Source organism: Megalopta genalis, chromosome 1, assembly GCF_051020955.1.
Source record: "Megalopta genalis isolate 19385.01 chromosome 1, iyMegGena1_principal, whole genome shotgun sequence".
Classification (NCBI taxonomy): Eukaryota; Metazoa; Arthropoda; class Insecta; order Hymenoptera; family Halictidae; genus Megalopta; species Megalopta genalis.
In genome coordinates, this window is record NC_135013.1 from 32,764,992 (window position 1) to 32,786,317 (window position 21,326).

The following is a 21,326-nucleotide window of genomic DNA, read 5'->3' on the forward strand; positions in this document are numbered from 1 at the left end:
CTTTGATAAGAGAATTTAAACGTCTTATTCGATATATACATATAATATTAATATAACATAATTAATATACATATAATTATTAATAATATAATATTATAAAATAAATAATATATATTATATAATATTATTATATATAAAATATTATAATATTATATATATATAATAATAATAATATTATATAATATCTATAATAGTTTTACTCAAAAATAAACAAAATAAAAGAATACAAATATTTCGTGTGTCTCATTCGATAAATATAAAGTTAATATCTTCATTCCAAAATAAATAAAATAAAAGAATACAAATCTTTCGCACGTCTCATTCGACAAATATAGAGTTAATTACATTATGATAAACTGAAGAAAAAGTAAGCCAGGACAGCAGGGACCAGCGAACAGAGGAAACAGTTCCGAGCGTGGAAAAAAGATGGTCGAAGCTCATAAATATCCTGACGGAGCCCCGTTACACCGGGGAACTCTGTCCTCGGGTTCGCAACAGATGTTCGTGCGAACGATCGTGGTTCGCGGACGAAGGTTCGTCCGGCCGACTGATTAATTACGGGCGGCTAATTAATTCACACCCACCCGACTGGTCGAAGGGCCACTCCGGCTCCGACAGACGACGGCGCGGGACTAAATTGAAACACGACGGACAACGGGAAATTGAACCCGCAACGGGCTGTCGATCGAATGCGCGAGAAAGGTCGTCGTCGACGATGTCGTCCCGACGAACCCGACGGTCGCGCACGGCGACTTTCGCGATCGTTAAATACACGGAGGACGGAACACGACTTTCAGGAAAGGAGAGAGGCGCGTAGGCTGCTGCCATTCGAGATCCTGGGTTCGGTCGTGTTTTTTCAAAGCGTTCCCTGTTCGCTGTAATTAACGCGCGGAATTTATGCATTCGCGACGAAAATGGATACGATGAAATTCCGAGGAACGGTGGAAACATTCGCGGAATTTAAGAACATTCGTATCAGCGGAATTATCGCAGGGAGAAAGCAATCTCGCAACATCGAATTCCTTGCAATTAACGCTTGTGAAAACGCAGTGTTCAACAGAATGGCCTCGTTTCATCTCGCGGACGTGCGTTCGTGTGCTTAACACTAAAACGGCGGTAGCATCGTCGATCGAACGAACGGTTTACAATCTTCTATTTCAGGATCTTTACGGGAAATGATTGATCAGATCTCTTTACTCGGGCATACGTCGTGATAAAAATTGCACGAGGTCGTACGAAAGCATATGTTGCCGATAAAAATGTTCCGGAGTTGCGCAAGATGAGACAATCCGGTCGTTTTTAGCGCTCGATCCTGATTATTGTTAATTAATTTTTAAGCTGTGCACACGCGAACAAACTTGTACAAACATCGAAGGGATTAACGCTGGAAACGCACACGAAACCAGTCAAAACGACTGGCCTCTGAACTTTTCTTTTGTAACACCTGATATCGTAAAAATGTTTCTATGAGAAATTTCGTAATAAACTTCTGCATTCAGGCATATATTGTAAATAATTCCAATCTTTTCGTTATTATAACACAGTACATACATTAGTCGCGTTTAGGGTTCAGCGAGTTTCAATTTTCGCGAATATTTTCGCAGCCTCTTTAATCATCGGATCAATAAGCTAACAGTAATAAAGAATTAATAAGCTCCAGAAATACGTGCGGACATTCTTAACACATCAAGTGCCGAATATTAACACGAAAAATTCGCACGATATCAAAGTCGTTTAATTAATGACACCGAAGCAAGTGAAAATTCACCGTAGAAAACATTGGTTCAGCTATTTCGTATTCTACAAATCCTAGTAACATTCAATTTGTTCAATACATTACAATAAAAATGAACTTCAAAAACCCATTTAAAAATGAGTATCAACCATACGTCACTAGTCACGCGGCCCTGAACGTATTAAATTCCTTTAATCTCGCTCTCCTGTTCCATATTTCTTCCTCCCGTTCCTGTCGTAAATGTTAAAAATCCGCGGCCCGCTAATTACAGCACGGTAGCAGCGGAAAATGATTTGAGCCCAGATGTTGTTTTCCAGCGTTCGAACGCGTAAGTCCGAAGACCGAGGCTTGTTAAAACTTGATGCGTCGGCGTCGGGACGGACAGGTGTCCGGCGAGTCGACAGGCCGACGCGGGCGAACGCACCGCAGATCAATTATCCGAGATAATTAGACGTTCGTGGGAACAAAAGACGCGGCCCTCGCGCGATCGCATATGTCCACGAGTAAAGGCGATTTCGCCGCTAATTCTGCTCGTTGCCGAGGAGATTCCATCGGTAACCGCTAACGAATACCAACCGGCTGTTTCGAGACTCGAGATTCTGGTATCGCGGGCGCACGGGTGCATCGGGGAGCTGTCGCGATCATTATGCCCGAGCAAACATTCCGGCGCGAGCCCCGAGACGTACGGTCGCGCACCACCGAGCCGCCTCTGCAATTAGGATTGTTTGAGCCCTCGATGGATTTACGCTAACGCGCGACGAAACGTTCGGAGCCTGCGGCTTCTTATCTGGAAACCTGCGGAATCGTTTTGATGGGAACAGTCGTTGTAATGTAGTAGTAATATTGTGTACACGGGGTGTCTTGGAAATAATTATGATTAATTATTTATATATTATTATATGTAATAATATATATATAATAATATAATAATATATATATATATATATATGTATGTATGTATGTATGTATATAATATATAATAATATATTAATATATATTAAATATTATATATTATATTAATACTATATTTATTATATATTATATATTATTATTATATAACAATATTATATGTTAATAATAATTATATAATATAATTATAATGTAATAATAATATATACTATATATATAATAAATGGATAAACGACCTCACAATTACAAAATGAAGAGGTAAAAAGGGAGATATTTTAATAGCCGTCACACCAGTACAATAAAAAAATTATTTGTACGTTTTTTTGACGGAATGAATAATAGCGTGAGCTTCGAGAAGAATTCTAGAACATTGTTACATGATTTTTAAGATTATTGAAACTATCAGAAAAACGCGTTGCTTTATTATACAATATACACATATGCAAATGAAAATTGAACGCACCCATTGCAACGCTCAATTCTTGCAATAATAACCCAATGTTTTCTCCTAATATTTTCAATAATCTTGAAAATAACGTTTCCTCTCAAAGCTCACGCAATTATTCATCCCATCGAAAACGCAGAAAATCGCGCGCGTCTGACCATTGCATGCCACATCTACTTGCATCGCAGACTACAGTAATGTCTCCCTAACTGACGCTAAGATTGTGCACAAAATTTGACAATTTTGGTAGAGGAGATACAATTATCCGAGTTATCTTATAGTTGTTGGCAATTCGTAACTATAAAAACGAACCGCAAGGCTCGAATGATCGTGTCTCCTCTTCCCAAATTGTCCATTATTGTGGACAACCCGAGCGTCAATTAGGGAGACATTTCTGTAATCCGCATCGAAATTTTCGCCGACGTAAAACCGTTCGGCCCGGTTACACAGGATTCCATTCTTCGTGCTCGAATATTTCGATGGACTTGATCGAAGCACGCGATCACAGCCTGAGACACTTTTATCGATTGTTATTCGTTTCCGGGCGGCTTGATGCCGGGCTTTTCGCTAGTCTCCATTGTCCGGCCTGTCCGCGACAGCCTGTCGGATGTGTCCCATCAGCGCGATGGGGTTCCGGTCTTGTAATCGAGCCTCGAAAGGTCACAGGGAGGGAAGGGACATTCTTTCGGCTCTCTCTCCTTCGCGCTCTCCCTTTCTTTTCTTCGCTCTCGCTCTCTTCTTCTCTCGCTCTCTTCCTCTCGCTCTCTCTCGCTCTCTCTCTCGCTCTCTTCTTCTCTCTCTCTCTTCGTCTCGTTCTCTTTCGCTCTCTCTTTATCCCTCTGCCTTTCTCTCTCTCTCTCGCTCTCTCTTTATCCCTCTGCCTTTCTCTCTCTCCCGCTCTCTCTTTATCCCTCTGCCTTTCTCTCTCTCCCGCTCTCTTCTTCTCTCTCTCTTCCTCTCACTCTCTTTCGCCCTCTCTCGCTCTCTCTCTCTCTCTCTCTCTCTCTCTCTCTCCCTCTCTCGTAGAGACATTCCTTGCTAAAAGAGCCGCTCCTAGCCGAATTCCGAAGCGAGCTGGTTTGCTCGGCTTCGACGGTTTACTATGCCGGACCACGTTGACGGAGACACCAACCGCCAGCGGTTTCGCTTACGAGAAATTGTTGCATCCGCGCCCAAAACGTTATCTACACGTCGCTTCGCCCCGTGACTGTCGTTTCACCGATTAAACGCTTCATCGAAGCCGACGCCGTGTTCGATGAAACGCCATCGGTCGTTGATTGGTATCTGCCGAATCGACGTGGACAACACGAAGCTCGACGGAGAGCGGATAATCCAGTTACGTCGCGAACAAAATTTTTCCGGCGCTAAGACGGCCGGGCGAACTTATATTCCCTTCGGAATCGCGACCCCACGACCCTTCGCGGAGCAAAAGCCGGGCGAAAGGCCGGCGTAACGTGGAAATTGCGAGCTAATGGAATCGCGAGTCGGCCCGTCATTGCGCTTTCCTTCGTCCTATACGCCCACACCACGAGATTCGAACCTTCGATTTCGCTATTCTCTCCCGGCGAACTCGTTTTCCGCCGGCAGGGTCACACCTGTCCGGCGAACGTACACCTGTGCTGCATCGTTGTCAAAATCATCGTTATTTAATCCTTCGAATGATATTACTTGTACCGATGATGAAATCCGCTAGCCTTGACGAAGCTACAAATTAATTGCTATGAAGACGGTAAAAGGGAAAGAGAAAGAATAATAATAAAAAAAATAATAAAAGGAGAAAGAAGAGATTAACAGAAATATATTAAAATAGAGAGGAAAAGGAAAGAAAAGAAGAGGAAATCTGTCTCCGAAATACTATCGGAGATAAAGTTATTTATCGGCACTAGAGCAACAATACGGTTAAGATTTAATTCTCCGAATGATATTAATTATTGTATATGGCTGTGATAAAACCCGCTGGCCTTAACGAAGCCACAAATTAATTGCTATAAAGACATAAAAGAGAAAGGAGAATAACAAGAAAAAATAATAAAAGGCGAAAGTAGTGATTAACAGAAATATATTAGAATAGAGAGGAGAATGATATTAATTGTTGTATACGGCTGATAAAACCCGCTGGCCTTAACGAAGCCACAAATTAATCAGTATGAAGACGGTGAAAGAGAAAGGAGAATACATAAAAGAAAAGAGAAGCTTAACAGAGAAATACATTAAAATAGAGAGAAGAAGGAAAGAGAAGAAGAAAAAGAAATCTGTCTCCAAACTGCTATCGGAGATAGAGTTATCGGCAGTAGCGACAATACGGTTAAGGTTATGTCAAGTTAAGACGTCTCTTCAAGTTTATAACTTTCTTCCGTCAAGTTTCTTCGTCGCGAGATGTTCCAGGAAAATACTGGGCGACGATATTCTCGAGAAAAAGTGCTAAGCTACTTACAACTAATTAAGGGCCGTTAGCCCCTTGTACCGCGATCTCTTCCACGGCTGCGTTAATTAGCGCGTCTTTGTTGCTAATTTTCTACACGAGCGTAAACGCTTCGTTTCTACTTAAAAGGAGTCGATAACATTTGTATCCATTAGGTGTTATCGTTGTAGGTGTTATTAAATTATCGAATTGAAATGTCGAAAAGTTGACAATTTCAAAGTCAAGTCAATCGACGGCGCGATTGCTATCAAATTTTACGCTAATTATTTTCTCGCCGAGCGTCGTATTTTCGGGGAGTAAGAGCGAGAAGGTCGCGGACGAATTTTCGTTAAAATCTGTACGGTAAAGTAAACTCGAATACAGCTGTAGCGACTCGAATATATCTGAGAACCTGAATATAGCTAAGGACTTGAATATAACTAAGTGCTCTGCAAGCTGCTCCAGAAAATCGAGAGCAACGAATGGAAAGCCTCTCGAGTATGAAAACGCGCATTTTCCAAGGTGTCTTTGAGCGACGCCCCCAGGTCGACGCGAATGGACATTTCCTAGGATTCCGTGCGAGTTTTCCACACTGTCGTCACGCGACGATCCTTCCGCGAGGATCTCGAGGAGGCTCGGTATTTCTCGGGCGACGCGCGCGGATTCTTCGCAGGGGCGCGGTCGCGGCTCGATCTTTAGATCGCGTTCGGATCGCGTGCTCACCTGTCGGCTTGCGTGTCGATCGGCTGTAATCTCTGGACTTGGCTCTCCTTCTTGCTCGTTTTCGCCGCCTCATTGTCCTGCGCCTCGTGCCTCGTCCCGTCCCCGCAACTCTTCTCCTCCACCTGCGGCAGAAATCAAACGGACGTTGGCCTATCGCTGCGACATTCGTCGAAGACCTCTTCGACTCCTCTTCGTAGCCGATACAGAATTTGCCGAACCTGAAAGCTCGCGAGCCTAAAGCGGTTTTATTCGCTGCTTCTCTCTCATCGCCCGGGAACAATGGCCGTTCGAAAGCAACGCGACACCGCGAGCCGTTTAGAATTCCGCCTCGGCTATCGCGGATAAACGTCCCTATTGGCTATGGGCAATTGATAATTGGGTGACCCGGCGTAATTAGTCGCCAATCATCGCCTATTGATAGGTATGTTTAGGCTCGGAACCGCGCGCGCTGCTCGGAACCCTGTCATAAAACCCGAATCCTCGAATTTATGCGAGCCGCACGGCGGCTGCCGTAGAATGTCGAATGACCCTGATACAATTTTACTTCGGATCGATGTCGAAAGGACGAATCGATGGTTGTGCAGCACGTTTGTTATCTGTACTAATTTTTGGGTCAGCGGCGCGATACAGCAGCCAATTTAGCTGTAACAATTCGTATCGTCAGCGACAACGTCGCACTCGATAATCTCTCCGATTCGTCGGCTAGAACGTTAATGTTGTGTTTTTTTTTAGAAACTTTAACGTTTAATAATGTACGCTGCTTGAATGTGACGCGTGCAATTACGTCGATGTTGATATAATAACAAAAAGCACGTCCGTGATCGGCGAGCTTCGAGCATTTTCGCGAGAGATTTTTTCGTAATGCAGCGGAAACAAATGGCAATTAGGCAACGTTAATTAAGTATTATCGCTGTACGATGTTCGATATATTAATTGGATTCGTAACCATCCGACGGGACAGCAAATATGTTAACATTTGTTAACGCAAACCTTCCGTTGTGTCTCGCGAATTTCGCCGTCGACGCATGAAAATTCATGGTCCGTCGGAGGCCATCGAAATTTCACCATTAATTCAATCATGAGTTTTGTGTTAATTGTCAATTACCGCGTAAACTTGAAATTCAATTATTGGTCGGGAATAATTCAACGTTTACAGAAAACATCATGCGCGCACCCCGCGGACCGTGAACTATCGTATGCAAATTCTGGTTTTTACGGGCGAATGTTTCATCGACATGATCATTCGTGCCGCGAATTTGCATTTTCGAATGCAATACGATCGCGCGGGAACTCGTGTGCGATCAGATTACACTTCTCGCGAACGAACAACGTCGCGAGCTTTTATCTCGACGTCGTCTTAAAAAAAAAAGCGATTAAAGTCGTTCGATATTCGAGACTCTTCGAGCTCTCGCGTTGACGTTTGATCGAATACTATTATTGTTGTAATTGAATTATTTAATTACTGTAATGTTCTAATTAATTAATAATAATAATTGTAATTAATTACCGTAATTGTTGTAATTTCGTCGAGGAGGATTCAAGGAAGATTTTGAAAATCGCGCAGTTTCGAGACGTTGCTGGAAGCGACGTTTTTTAAGGACAGGTCTAGAACTTCGGAAAGAAGCTATTTTTTCCTTTTTCACTGGTCACGATGCTTCAAGAATTCGTACTTGGAAGGAAATTTAAACATTCTAAAAATTACCGAAGTTGTACGGCTTTAAGCGGCAGGTGCCGCGTGGGTTCTTTGTCGTCGCGAAAATGTTAAACGCGCGCTTCTCGAAACATCATTTCCCGTCGATTTAAGTGAATTTTGATTTCAATTAAAGAACATATTTTTTCACAGGCGGCGAATCTTTTATATATCGCAGGTTTCTCTAAATTCGCGAATTTTTAAGTAATATGGTGTTGTAGCAAATTGATAAAAAAGTGATGCTCGACCTTAAAATGTCAGAGTTGTTAAAAAGAGGATCTCTTATACTCTCATAGTTTCACCGTTTTTGAAATATCACGCAGTTTAAAAATACATTCGAAAAGGATTTTTCGACAACCCTTATAGAATGACTCCTGCTATACACTCTCAATAATTAAATAAAATGAAACATTATATAACATTTTGAATGCTCCAGAGAAACATAATAAAATGTCGAAGAATCCGGACTATCATCTTATTCGCTTTCCTGATCAAAAACATTCGAAAAATGATCTCTTTGACCTCCTAGACCTCCCCTTAATTATTCGAAAGAACCCTCGAATTACCTGAAAATAATACTTGAATTACTATAGAGAACGCTGCGTAGCGACGAAGTGAAATACTTCAGAGAAAATTGTACACGATGCAGCCCGCTGAATAAGGAGATAATAAGAGTAGAATACGATTAATCAAGGAAACGTGCCAGCGTGAGACGAATAACGCTAACCGACGGCAGCGAAGCCGCCGGACGTTGCACGTCCGCAATTATTCTCGCTCGACGAAGCCCTAAAAACGGAATATTTCTAGTTTAAGGCTAATTGAATAACTGAAGAAGCTCTCGTACCGTGATGGGGTAGAGAGAGACTTGTCGTTCCGCGGTGTCCGCCGGGATCCCCGTAGCCTCCGGTTCCGCGTGTCTCTCGTCCTCGGTCATCTCTCCGGTGGTGCCGTCGCGGCCACAGATCCGCAACAGAACTCGCAAGATGATCTTCAACGCGTTTCCTTCTCAATTGCTGCTTCAACTTCCCACGGCGACCTTCTGTTCCATCGCGACTGGCCCCTCGATCTATCGATTACCGAACCCCTTCCACGGGCGAATCCGGTCGCTGGGTCTTCACCTGGGTCGCGACAGGCAAAATGATCTACAAGCGATCACCGGTAGAACAGAATCGACTGATCGTTCGTCCCTTTCATTTATTCGAACGCTATTTTTCTACCGAAGGTGTCGGGACTTTGTTGGGGCGCTATTTTTGCTAAAGGGTTAACCCTTTGCACTCGAGACTACTTTCACGAGAAAACGAAGACGTTTGTTTCAATTTGTAGTACTTCCATTTGGTGTAATTGTTTTTATTTGATACACACACGATATTGGACGTGTGTATAGAAGACTTCTACAGAGTTCCCTAAAAATGTCTCGTAATCCGGAAATGGCGGGTTCCTCGGATCATTTAAAGCAACTTCTTCCTTTACAAAAATTTTCTCCGAGGCACCGTTAACGAGTTATTAACCAAAAACAGTGACCAATAAGAATCGAGTGCGGCTGGCGCGAGGCGGCCCAGCCAACCGGCGCACGAAGCCCGGTTCCGCTCATTGGCTCGGTCGCCTCGCGTCAGCTGAGCTCGCCTCTCATTGGTCACTGTTTTTCGTTAATAACTCCTTAATGGGGCCTCGGAGAAAATTTTTGTAAAAGATAAAGTTGCTTCGAATGACCTGAGGAACCCGCCATTTTCGGATTGCGAGACATTTTTGGGACACCCTATATATTTATAGAAGATTTTTGTATTTTTATGGAAGACTTCTGTTATTTGACGATTCATCGAATACAGACGAACTTAACCCTTTGTACTCGAAGCCGTATTAACTGTAAATTTGAATTAACTTTCCCGACTTATGGTATTTCCATTTTAATGACAAAGTGCATTTTATGCACATGAAATTGAGCCTTGTGACTCATACAGCAGTTAGACTTTTAACAATTCTTTATACGTAAGTTTTGTTATTATAAAAATTATCTTGAAACGTGGTGTAACAATTTTCGTGGTGCCTCGAAGTCACAACTCGAGTGCAAAGGATTAATAATGTGAACATTCTTTTGTGGGATATTTCCATGCTATTTCCGGGAATTTCGCGAGATCGCGACGCTGACGCGGCTAGCAGAAAAACGTGCGCAAGCTTTTTAACGATCATCCGCGGAGGTTGATGCCGCGTTTATCGATCCTGCGATGACTCGTTTTCGCGTAAATCGAGATTATCGGATGAACGAGGGGATCTTATTACCCCGGTGATCGGGTCACCTCCGTAATGAGTCCTCATCTTCTCCGATCTCCGATTTCTGTCGTGGATAATAGCGCCAGACCCCGCGGAAGCCGCCGACGTCTCTTTCGACGCGAAGCTCTGCGGCTCTATTAATTACAGTTATATAAATAGTTATCCAGGGCCGCTGATCCTGGAGAATGATTTCTTATTTATTGCGCGGCAATTTGAAAGTTATTCGATGGTAAGATGATGGAAGGAAAGACTGTCTTTATCGCGGAATTTTCCTTCAGCTTGCGAACAAAGATGAATAATTTGGGAAGAGGAGATACGATTACTCGAGCCTCGCGGATCATTTTTATAGTCAACAATTATAAAAACAAGGTGCAAGGCTCGTACAATCGTATCTCCTCTTCCCAAATTGTAAATTTTTGTTTGCAAGCTGAAGGAAAATTAGGGAGAATTTACTGCATTATTTTTGATACCTCTTTCCCACTTTTCATTTGTATTGCTTAATTCGTTTAATTTATTTAATAGACGGAACACAATTTGTCCGTTACAAGTATAATTATAAATATCATGTACATCGAGATCCTAAAAAAATATTGCAGGAAAATACGAACAAGGAAGCCGAAATAATGATTTCAAATATACTCATATAAAGTTACAGTTAAGATTCTAAATTACCCCAATTAGAGCTAGAATAGCAGAGCGTACGAAAGCAACAATGGAGACCGAGAAAAAGTGGACAAATCGTGATAGAGAATTCGCGAGAGCATAGTACTAAAACTGAGAAATTTACATAGCGTTCTAGGCGTTACATCGAAGCGAACGCGTGCAAGAACAAAGGGATTGCCAGCTGGCTATTAATGATTCGCGTTACGTATGTTATTATCTGAATTCTTACACGTTCGGTTATTATTATGTCCGTCGACATAATTATCGTTTCAGCGAGCATTGCATAATTTCCGAATTAGCAAATGCAAGTAAATTTCCGTCGGAACATTGCGAATTTTACGAGTTAATAGAGGATTGCATGAATTCTTTTTTATATAATCGCATCACCGTATATTTAATGCACGACTTGCTTAAAGTTGCCGAGGGGCCGTCGCGGCCAACATAATCCGGTTGAGGGTTAACAATGCCGCGTTAACGACGCCCGACTGACCGCGCTAATTGTTACATTATCTGGCCGGCCGAGGGAACAAAACCGCGCGGCTGTCCGACGTTTCAGGCTAAGAAAATGTTTTTCCTCGCCGGGATATTCCGACGGGATTTTTCCTTGCCGAAGACGATCAAGATTATTGGAGAGCCCGAACGCATCGGGGGGGAATTCCTGTCGGTGAAGAATCCTGGCCGGAAATTAATATTTCGCCCGCGTTATTATTAGACCGCGGATCTTTATGCGATATAAAAAGTTTCTGTTGCAACGGGTTCAGCAAGACGACAAATATCTATCGATACTTCGTATGCATCGGTTACTTCGAAGCGCTGTAACTTCGCGACGAAAAATCGCAGCCACGTTTCTTTTTCTACGAAAGAAAGAGGAGGAATCGAACTTCGTTCGACTGCAAACGGCATCTCTGAAAAAAACTTTACGAAGTCCGTGCGTTTAATTAAACTTCGCAATTTTCGAGACGACAAGCTTGTCCCAAGATGCAAACATGACCCTATATTTAAAGGGTCACAGTGGCGAAGGTGCGTGATACTTAAAATTCAGGAACATTGCCTTAAAGTAGAGGTTTCAGGCTTTAATTTCAAAAAACAATCGTCGACCTACGATAATTTTTCGCGAAGTTATCGTCGGTCAAAGTTGACCATCTTTGGTCCAAAATTGCGTTATAGTTTTCGGCGTGTGTTTCCTTTCAGAGGAACGCGTTTATTTTCCCAGCGACGCGACTTTTCGCAGAAATCCAGTAATTTTTATTTGAAGGAAGTCTCCGTGGACCAGCAGGCGACATTAAGCTTGTCCCGGATCATGCGAGCGATTTCGACAGAGACCTAAGCGAGGTCCTGACCCGATACAGTAAATTCTCCCTAATCGACGCTCAGATTACGCACAAAAATGGTAAATTCCAGCCTTTTTTTAATGCATCGAGTCTCATTTTTATAGTTACCGATTCTCATGTATCCCCTATTCCCAATTTGTGTACAATCCGAGCGTCAATTAGGGAGAATTTACTGTTCGCAGAAATCGGCGGCAGGTACCGCTCCGAAGATAGAACGCCGCTCGAAGCGCTAATTTTTAATGAAATCCGCGCCGACTGTTCGATATGAGAATCTCGTATCGCCCACCCTGAACTTGCCCGCTTCATGCTTCATTCGGATCGGAATGGAAGTCTGTCAGGCGCAATCGATCATATCCGTAGATATCAGGGCTCGAGCACCGAGACGTCTATTTAGGAATTCATGGAAATTCTTCTGTTCGCGTTGAGTCCGCGCGTGTCAAAGGAAAGCCTTTTTTTTCTCCTGTCTCATTCTCTCGCGCGATAATGAATGCGGCAGCCGTTTCCAGGCAGCTGGCAGGTTTGTTCAATTTCAAGGGGAGTATAGTCGACCCCGGGGGTGGTCCCCGGATGCTGATGTTTTACGACGACAGAGCCGAATGACGTCCGGGCTCCTCCGAATTTTTCGAAGAGCGTATTTTTAGACAAATTGTCGAACGTGCTTTCTGCATACGCTGATCGCCCTCGATGCAACTATTACGAGCAATTAGACTACGAAATTTATGCGGTCACGATAGGAATGACTGCGCGAAACGGTGAATTCTGAAGGCGGTAGAAGAATGGGAGAATGTGATAGGTACGCTGCGGGTGTTTACGCACGATAAATATGCAAAACGCATGTGACGTTCGTGCACGCCTATGCATTTATTATGAAAATATGAAACGCGCGCGATATTAAGTGTGTATTGTATTGAATGTTCAGTCTAATATTAGGTATCGAGCACATTGCAAGCATCTATCCCAATTTTTCAGGTTTTTAATCACAAATATGCAACATACAAAATAAAAAATGTGTTTTTGGAATCATCTATTCGTGACTATTTTCTATAAAAAAAAGCGCATTTGCATAAACGTTCGCAGTCTCGCAGTAACAATTAAAATGATCGAAAGTTGAAACAGCAGAATAGCTGGAACGACAGCTGTTCGAACAGAGTTTCCCGCGGACGTATTTCGACTTTTCACGGATCAAAAAATTTATGGTCATCGTCGAAAGCTCTCGTGGTTTTCGAGAGAAAAAATCCCAAACATCGACGATAACTAGTGAAACTGAAACGGAGAACCGCGAGACCAAATGTTCGACGCATTTTTGGAAGTACAATAATTTCTCCCGGAATTGCCACATTTCGGGTCGCTGTGAATTTCCCTGTGCTAGTACTACGCCTATGTAACATATTACTACGTCGATGTTAAGATTCGACGACGCAAAATAATCTGTTCGGGTGTGAATCGCCCCGAGTGATCGTCGAATCGTGCCACGTGGCCTCCGAATCGCCTTCGAATCGTGTCATGCGACCTCCAAATCCCATAAAAACGAGCCGCGATGCTCTAAAAATCGTAATTAAGCATTCTCGTATCTGCCGATTTCAATTCCGACCTCCGAGCATTTCTAATTTCTTCGTAATTTCTTCGTAATCCTAATTTCTTCGTAATCGCTCCACGGCAAGCAACGCGTCAACGCGCAAGATGTATCCATTGGCGTAACCGGTCTCGATCCAGGCGAACAAAGGATCGAGAATATCGACGAGCTGTCGATTTTTACCCGACGGTCGGGTCTTTCGCGGCGACAGGTCCCCGGGGACGTTTCCCCCGCGCACCATCGGGGCACCCTTTGTTCGAGGCACGATGAAGCTCGCGAGCTGAGCGAGCCGAGTCTGTCCACGTATCGCCTCGCGATCGACCGGCCACTGACTGGCCACCGAGCAACTCGAGACGTGTTTGTCGCCGGCCGTATGCAAATGTTTGAGCATCGATCGTACGCGGTTCGTTTAACGGTAACGGCGCGCCATTTCCACGGGAATACTTCTCGCCCAAGATTATTTGCCGATACTCGAGCCACGGGTTTACCGACGATCAGCGGCGGCGTTCTCGACGGCGACGACGAATGGCAATCGTGTCTGCGATAGAGGAGACCCGCGCACCGTTTTCGCCGGCTCGAAATGTCAAGGTTGCCCCTCGGAAGTTGCCACTCGTGGAAAAGACGAAATATTCGGAGTACAGTCACGTTCCGGAATTTATTACGGGAAAGCGAGACGAGGCACGGCGCCGAGAAACTTGTTGCTGTCGATTCCGCTATCGTTCGACGCTGTGTTTGACATTGATTTTATCCGCGGAAACGACTTGTCGACGAAGGGATGAATTAGTCGTCTGCGAAATGCGCAATTAAAATATGCGAGTCTTTGTACAAAATCAAAATTTCCTTCGTCGAGACATTTTTGGTGCGAGGACAACCGAACCGAGTTTAGGTTTGGAAACGGAACAGCTGAATAAGATGCTTGCCTGTTGATTTTTATGTGACGTAATTAAAGCGAACGAAGCTTTTTAACGCGATCAAATATTTTTGTCGCTTGACAGTAAATTACGACTGAACTGCAGTCGTTAAATATCATGCTATGTGTAAACAAGTTTAAGTTGCTTCTGCGAGTCTCGCGCATCGTTGAGAAACGAAGTAAAATATTTTGTCGAAATAAACAATCAATTTGAACAGTGAAAAGCAATTTCTTCTGAAGTCTTTGAACGTAATAATGCAACTTCTCGTTGCGAAGAGAAAAGTTCCCATTGTGAAATATCATTCTGATATATGAATAAATAAATCTTTTAATTTTTCTACCGTTTTAAATTTCGACTATTAAATTTTCCTAGAACTGCGCAAAAACCGCGGCCCACTTATCACAATTCGTTTACACGAATTTATAATTCTAAAATAATTTTGTTGGCTTAATTTTAATAATTCACGGATAAATACTCAATCTCTGCCTTTGCGATAATATGTTGAGTTTTAAAGTATTTAATTTTTTTAGACGCATTATCAAATCATGGGGAAAAGAAAATTTAGGAGAATATTTTTCACGAGTGATAGCGAAAATACTGAAAGTGAAAATACCGATACTGAAATCGTTCGCCATGCAAGACAAACAGTAACGTGCTCAAGATCACAAAAATCTGAATATATTTGGACTACGGAGAACTTGGAACCGGAAATACATTCCGTACTTCAGTGCCAACTACTCGATAATACGCTCCGTTCACAGCGATCGCATTTTGACGCAAGCGCTCGGTAGCGAAAGGGTTAATTTGTTCGGCAGTAAACAGCTTCGTCGTCGAATAAAGTGCAGAAGCGGACGACTTCGAGAGCCGTCGCAGTTTTCTCTCGCAGAGGCTGTCCGCGTTCCAACGCGGAATGGAATCACTTGTTGCCCGACGAGCGGAGAACCGAGTTCGTTTGTTTCGGAATTCCGGCCGCAAGGCCGTGGAAATTCGACTGATTGGCGCGACAAGAAAAAAAAAGCATCGGTCTTGCGGCGCGGCGGATCGAGAGATCGGAGAGGAACTAATTATTCGTGACACGGAGCATCCGCGAAAGTGGATTCGCGTCGCGCGTAACTTTTGATTAAGAATCAGCGCCGCGGGACTGCGTTGGATGCCGCGTTAATTATCACGGTATTATCAAACTACCTGGACACACACGCCCACAGGATTCCGTATAGAAACGAGCTGGCATTTCTGGCGTCAAATATTTAGAAAGCTTTCGGACACCGGTACGTCCAAATTCGGCGCCGAACGGTGCAACGAACAGTTTTGCCTGCTCGCTGAAATTCGGGGAGAAAAAAAGGAATTCTGAAATTCTTGAGAGGAAAAAAAGGAATTTCGGAAACTGTCGGAATGTCGCGGAATTACAAAGCGAGCCACAGAAAGCTCCGAAAAATCTGCGTACGCTAAATCTTCGTCGATACTTGCGCCGCTGTAATTTCGTGAAAACGAGTCGTACGACAATGAACCTGGATTCGTTTTAAAGCTCGAAGCTTCCGCTTTCGCTGTGCATCGTTCATTTTCTCGCGACATTTCTTTTTGCACAACGCAGCGGGTGGGAAACCGGACACCTGCTCTTTCTCGAAAATGTTACAAATGTTACAGATTGAGACGCCTGTCTGTGCATCGAAGAATTTTTCTCGCGACCGATCCTTGCACAGATTTCAAGATCGAAGTCTCCTCTTTGCAACGACATATTAAACTTCGATGCACGATTTTTTACCGTCCGATTGTCGAGCTTCAAACGGAAGTTACACTTCATTTTGTACGACCGGAACTTGTCTCGCGTTTCTGTCCCGTAGAACGACCAAAAAAAATCGTGTGCCAATTTTTGAGAAACCATTGTAAAGAGGAGGTTTTGATCTTCGGATCTATGCTAGATTCATTCGCGAGAAAAATTTTCCTGCTGCGTTGCAGACGTTTCGATCTGTAGCATTTTCGAGCATCGTTTTCTCGAGCAAAACAGGAGCTCGGTGGCTCGAACGTTAAAAAACGAGACCGGATTCACGACGGCGTCCAAAATTTGGCACACGATTTTTTTTAGTCGTTCTACGGGAAATGGCAATAGATCAAATATTGACGATTTTCGAACCGTTGTATTATTATACACACATATGCATGTGTATATATATCGTGTTTCGACGACGGATTTTCCCGTGTTCGGGACGAGATACCACAATCTGCATGCCCGCGGAAATCGACGATCGCGGTTTCACCGATTTAATTGTCCCTGCAACCTGTTCGCCGCCCTCCCTTCGTCCCAATATCGCCGTTCCGCGCGCGATAATCCGTCGATGGGTCACGGCGACCGAGCGTAAATTGAAAACAATCGACGGACGCGGCTCGGCCGCCGGACGAATTTCTGAACGAAAACAAAACATCACCGGAACAAATCGATCGGCGCGCGGTTTAATGGCGAGAAGAATATTAACTCACTCCGGCCGCGCGCGAATTAACGAGCACGTCGCGGAGCTCGCCGCGCGCTGGACACAATTTGTCAAGTTATTCCAACCGAATTCGTATGCTGTTCAGTTTCGTTCGAAATTCGTGCACGCTTTTCGGTTCTCGTGCCACACGATATGTTTATTATTTACTTAATTACTTACTTATTTACTTGCTTATTTATTTATTCGTTCATTTATCTACTTATTTATTTATTCATTTGTTTATTTACGAGAAGAAAAATCCGTTTGGAAAATTTTCAACGTGCCTGGGATCCACAAAATGCATTTTTTAAATTTTCGTTACAGACTCGGATAAAAATTCGAAAATCACGAGCTTTTCTATTTTTTTTTTTGTTATTCTAAGTAACAGCAAAATTAAAAGAAGAAACGGAGTTACGTAACAGAGTTACGGTCATTGTCTAATAAGCTAGTCTTTCCGTGATCTAAAAAATATTCAAGTCATTTAGCGCAGTTTGCAAAATGTTATACCGTTTCCCAAGTGCTATTAAAAGTAGCGCGTAGCGCTATATAATATAATTTAATTATATTATAATTATAATATATTTTAATAGTTTATAATATATTTTATCTAATGTATTATCGCTAATATATCGCTAATATATTTTATCTAATATATTATCGCTAATATATCGCTAATATATTTTATCAGTCACGATAAACTATTCGAAGCAACAGCAAACTTCAAAGAAAAGTGTCACAGTCATTGTCTAACAAGCTAGCCTTTCCGTCGTCTAGAAAAATATTCAAATCGTTTTAGCGCAGTTTGCAAAATGTTACACCGTTTTCCGAGTGCTATTAAAAGCAATAGTCCGCAGCGCCCCAGCCGCGATAAAAATATTGAATTTAATTACGATGGGACGGACGGCGTCGTGTGCAACGTCGAACCGGTTCCGCGAAAGAAAATCGGAAAGCGGTCGGTCGGTCGGTCGGCTCGGGCTCATCTTGACTGTAGATTGTTGCGTAAACCCGATCGACAAGACACGCGCACTATTTATACGCCATTACCGCGCTGGCCTTTGCGCAGAGGACGCGAATAGCATCGATTGTAATCCAATACAAAGGCAATCTTAATTAGCCGATTGTCAGTTAAACACACCCGGCCGGTGAGCGCTGAGCCAGCCGCCCGTTAATTATCCGACGTGGACGTCGCATTCGAGACACAGTTGCGCGGTGATTCAACCGCGATTATGAGAGCGACAGGATTTTTCCAGGCCTGATTACGCGGCCGTGCAATGTTTCGCGACGCTCCGTTCGATTAATAAGCGTTATTCGTTCAATTGAAATTCATAGCTCGTGATCTACTCGATTTTCGATCGAAAGTGAATCAGAAAATGCCACCGATCGATGAGACGAACGAATATATTCGGAAACAATGAAAAGGGAGATAGATCGATCTTTTTAGAAAATGGAACTGAAATGTGAAAAGAGAAAGATTGTCGCGCGATTCGATTTATTATTGTCTAGCACGTGTAATTAGCAGGTTTCACGTGGGTTTAAGGTATCAGAATGATGGAAGAATTATTCAGATAACGGATGAAATTCACGAATTCTTTGGAATCTGTTCGAATTAATTTTTTCTTGTGAGGTATAATACATAATGCGTTATTATTGCAACAGCAAAATCTGCGAGTAACTTCGAATCCTTGCGAATTTCTCAGTTCTGTCGTCCAAAAACCATGAACAATGTTACGCTTCCCGTAACATTGAACCCTCTAATAATGAGCCTCGTGGATTTAGCACTGAAAAAAGAGTACACAGGATAAATGGCGGGTTCCTCGGATCATTCGAAGCAACTTCTTCCTTTACAAAAATGTTCTCCGAGGCTCCGTTAACGAGTTATCAACGAAAAACAGTGACCAATAAGAATCGAGTACGACTGTCGCGAGGCGGCCCAGCCAACCAGCGCACGAAGCCCAGTTCCGCGCATTGGCTCGGTCGCCTCGCGCCAGCCGAGCTCGCCTCTCATTGGTCATTGTTTTTCGTTAATAACTCGTTAACGGTGTCTCGGAGAAAATTTTTGCAAAGGAAAAAGTTGCTTCCAATGACCTGAGGAACCTGCCACTTACGCATTGCGAGACATTTTCGGGACACCCTGTAGAGATCGATAACGACGTTTTATATGTCTTCGCTCGCGTCTTCGACGGAAACGATACGCGCGTTCGCGAAGATGTCTCATTTCGTTACCTGTCGACAAGCGACTCCAACGATTTTCGTTTCATTTTTGGAACGGAATCGACGCCATTGCGCGTCGCGTACGATTCGGTGCTCCGATCGTGGGATCAACAATTATCGGACGGTTATTGTAGGCCACGCGTCGGCCCAGCCGCAACCTCGACAACCCGTTCGGATCCCGTTCGAATCCTCGTCGGTTTAAATTCGGCGACGCGAAATTTTCCGCGGCTCAACGGCCGCGGAAGCTGTTGTATTTTCACGGGATTATATCGACTGATCGAACGATTTCCTCGCGGCCCAGATCCGAATAATCCACGCGCGCCTGAATAATGCAACCGCGAGCTTAATCCGCGAACAATATCTCGCAACCCTGATTTCGACGCGCTTCACAGTGCCGACGATTCGTATCTCGCTTCGGCGAGGCTATGAAATGTTAATTCCTGTACCGATCCGCGCCTCTTCTTTCTCCCCTTGTCGCGTCTCCCTCGCCGATAAATCTAACGGGCGCTAACAACTGCTGCTTCTCACAAACGGAAATCGCGTGCGCTCGAACCACTCGGGATTTTTACGAATGAACCAATTCGCCGGATAATCACGTCGGTGCCCGCATATTTAACGCTAGAACTAGTAGCGAGCTCGGAACGCGATTAACGTATGAATTGTTTTATGAGACCGACGTGATCCGATTTACTTGAATTTTGCATAGTTTCTGTTACAATATATGCTGTTACATATACAGGTTGTCCCAAAAATGTTTCGTAATCCGGAAATGGAAGGTTCCCGTGATCATTCGAAGCAACTTTTTCCTTTACGAAAATTTTCTCCGAGGCATCGTTAACGAGTTATTAACGAAAAACAGTGGCCAATGAAAGGCGAGCTCGGCTGGCGCGTGGTGGCCGAGCGAATGAATGGGGGAAATCCAGTACCGCTCGTTGGCTCCACCGCCACGCGCCAACCAAGCTCGCCTTCTATTGGCCACTCTTTTTTGTTAATAACTCGTGAACCAAGCCGCGGTTTGCATTTTCGCTAAGGAGAAAGTTGCTTCAAATGATCTCAGGAACCCTCCATTTCCGGATTACGAGACATTTTTGAGACACCCTGTATATATGCTCGTGAAATCATTTTTACAATTTCGTTAACTGTGAAGGAAAGGATGACGTCAAACTGGCGTGCACCGGATCGTTTAATTCACGATTATCGAAATTTAAAGATGCATTTACGAGGAAATCATTTCAACAGCACTGTTCCACTGTACATAAATTACGATAAAAATCGCTGAAAATGTTTTACGTTTCCAGAACAAATAATTCACAAAAAATCATATTTCCATATTATAAATAACAGAAACTTTAAATATAAGAATATAGCTTTCCGGGTAATTTTTTGTTCGACTGTCAGTACAAAGGCGAATGTTACTTTAGAGACGATAATTACGCGCATCGCCGCGCGCGCTCGTTGAACATAATTATAATTTCAGCGTCCGCGAAAGAGAATTCCGAAACACGTAATTTCGTGGCAGTGTTTGACAAGCCTGCTCTGCCGAAAGACGAATGATTTTTGCGAACATTTTCCGGAGAAAAAGCGATTACATTATTCGACTCCGTTCTCCGCGCAACGTTTTCATCGAGCCACGAACGTGCGGCCACGCGAAACGTCGTTCGAGGGAAACGAGGATCGCCGGAGAGACGGTGTCGCAACCGCGGTCTCTCTCTCTCTCTCTCTCTCTCTCCGTCAGGGTTGCGCGAGATGATAGTTATTAAGTCGTCTCCCGCCAGAGACATCATAATTCGGGGAAATTAGCTGGTTTCTGGGTCTGGCGGAACGTGCGGTGCCGCGATATTCCGAGCGCCGCGTGCCGGAAACCGAGGCAGCAACTTTCGCGAGTTGGTGTTCCCAGCCGCGCAGGGGGAGAAGGAACAGCAGCAGCTGTTACCTGGTAATCTTCTCGGAGTTAATTAATGCGACGGTAATTAACTGCGGATTGATCGGGTGCCGCGGGGG

At 43.7% G+C, this 21,326-nt stretch overlaps 2 protein-coding genes across 4 annotated transcripts in view; one reads left to right on the plus strand and one right to left on the minus strand.

Moving 5' to 3' along the window:
• Positions 1–21,326, plus strand: part of LOC117217963 (sex-regulated protein janus-A) — a 105,596-nt gene that overhangs the window by 53,788 nt on the left and 30,482 nt on the right. The gene's annotated exons all lie outside the window — the stretch shown is intronic.
• LOC117217962 (phosrestin-2) overlaps positions 1–21,326 on the minus strand; it is a 77,384-nt gene that overhangs the window by 52,742 nt on the left and 3,316 nt on the right. For 2 of the 3 annotated variants that reach the window (XM_076525823.1, XM_033465898.2), the window contains exons 2-3: positions 8,748–9,021; positions 6,214–6,335 (exon numbers count right to left, since the gene is read on the minus strand). In XM_076525823.1, coding sequence (XP_076381938.1) covers positions 6,214–6,335; positions 8,748–8,837 — 212 coding nt within the window. In that variant the 5' untranslated portion in view covers positions 8,838–9,021. Of the gene's footprint in view, positions 1–6,213; positions 6,336–8,747; positions 9,022–10,180; positions 10,463–21,326 lie in introns of those variants that run through there. The other variant, XM_076525822.1, reaches the window with a different exon arrangement.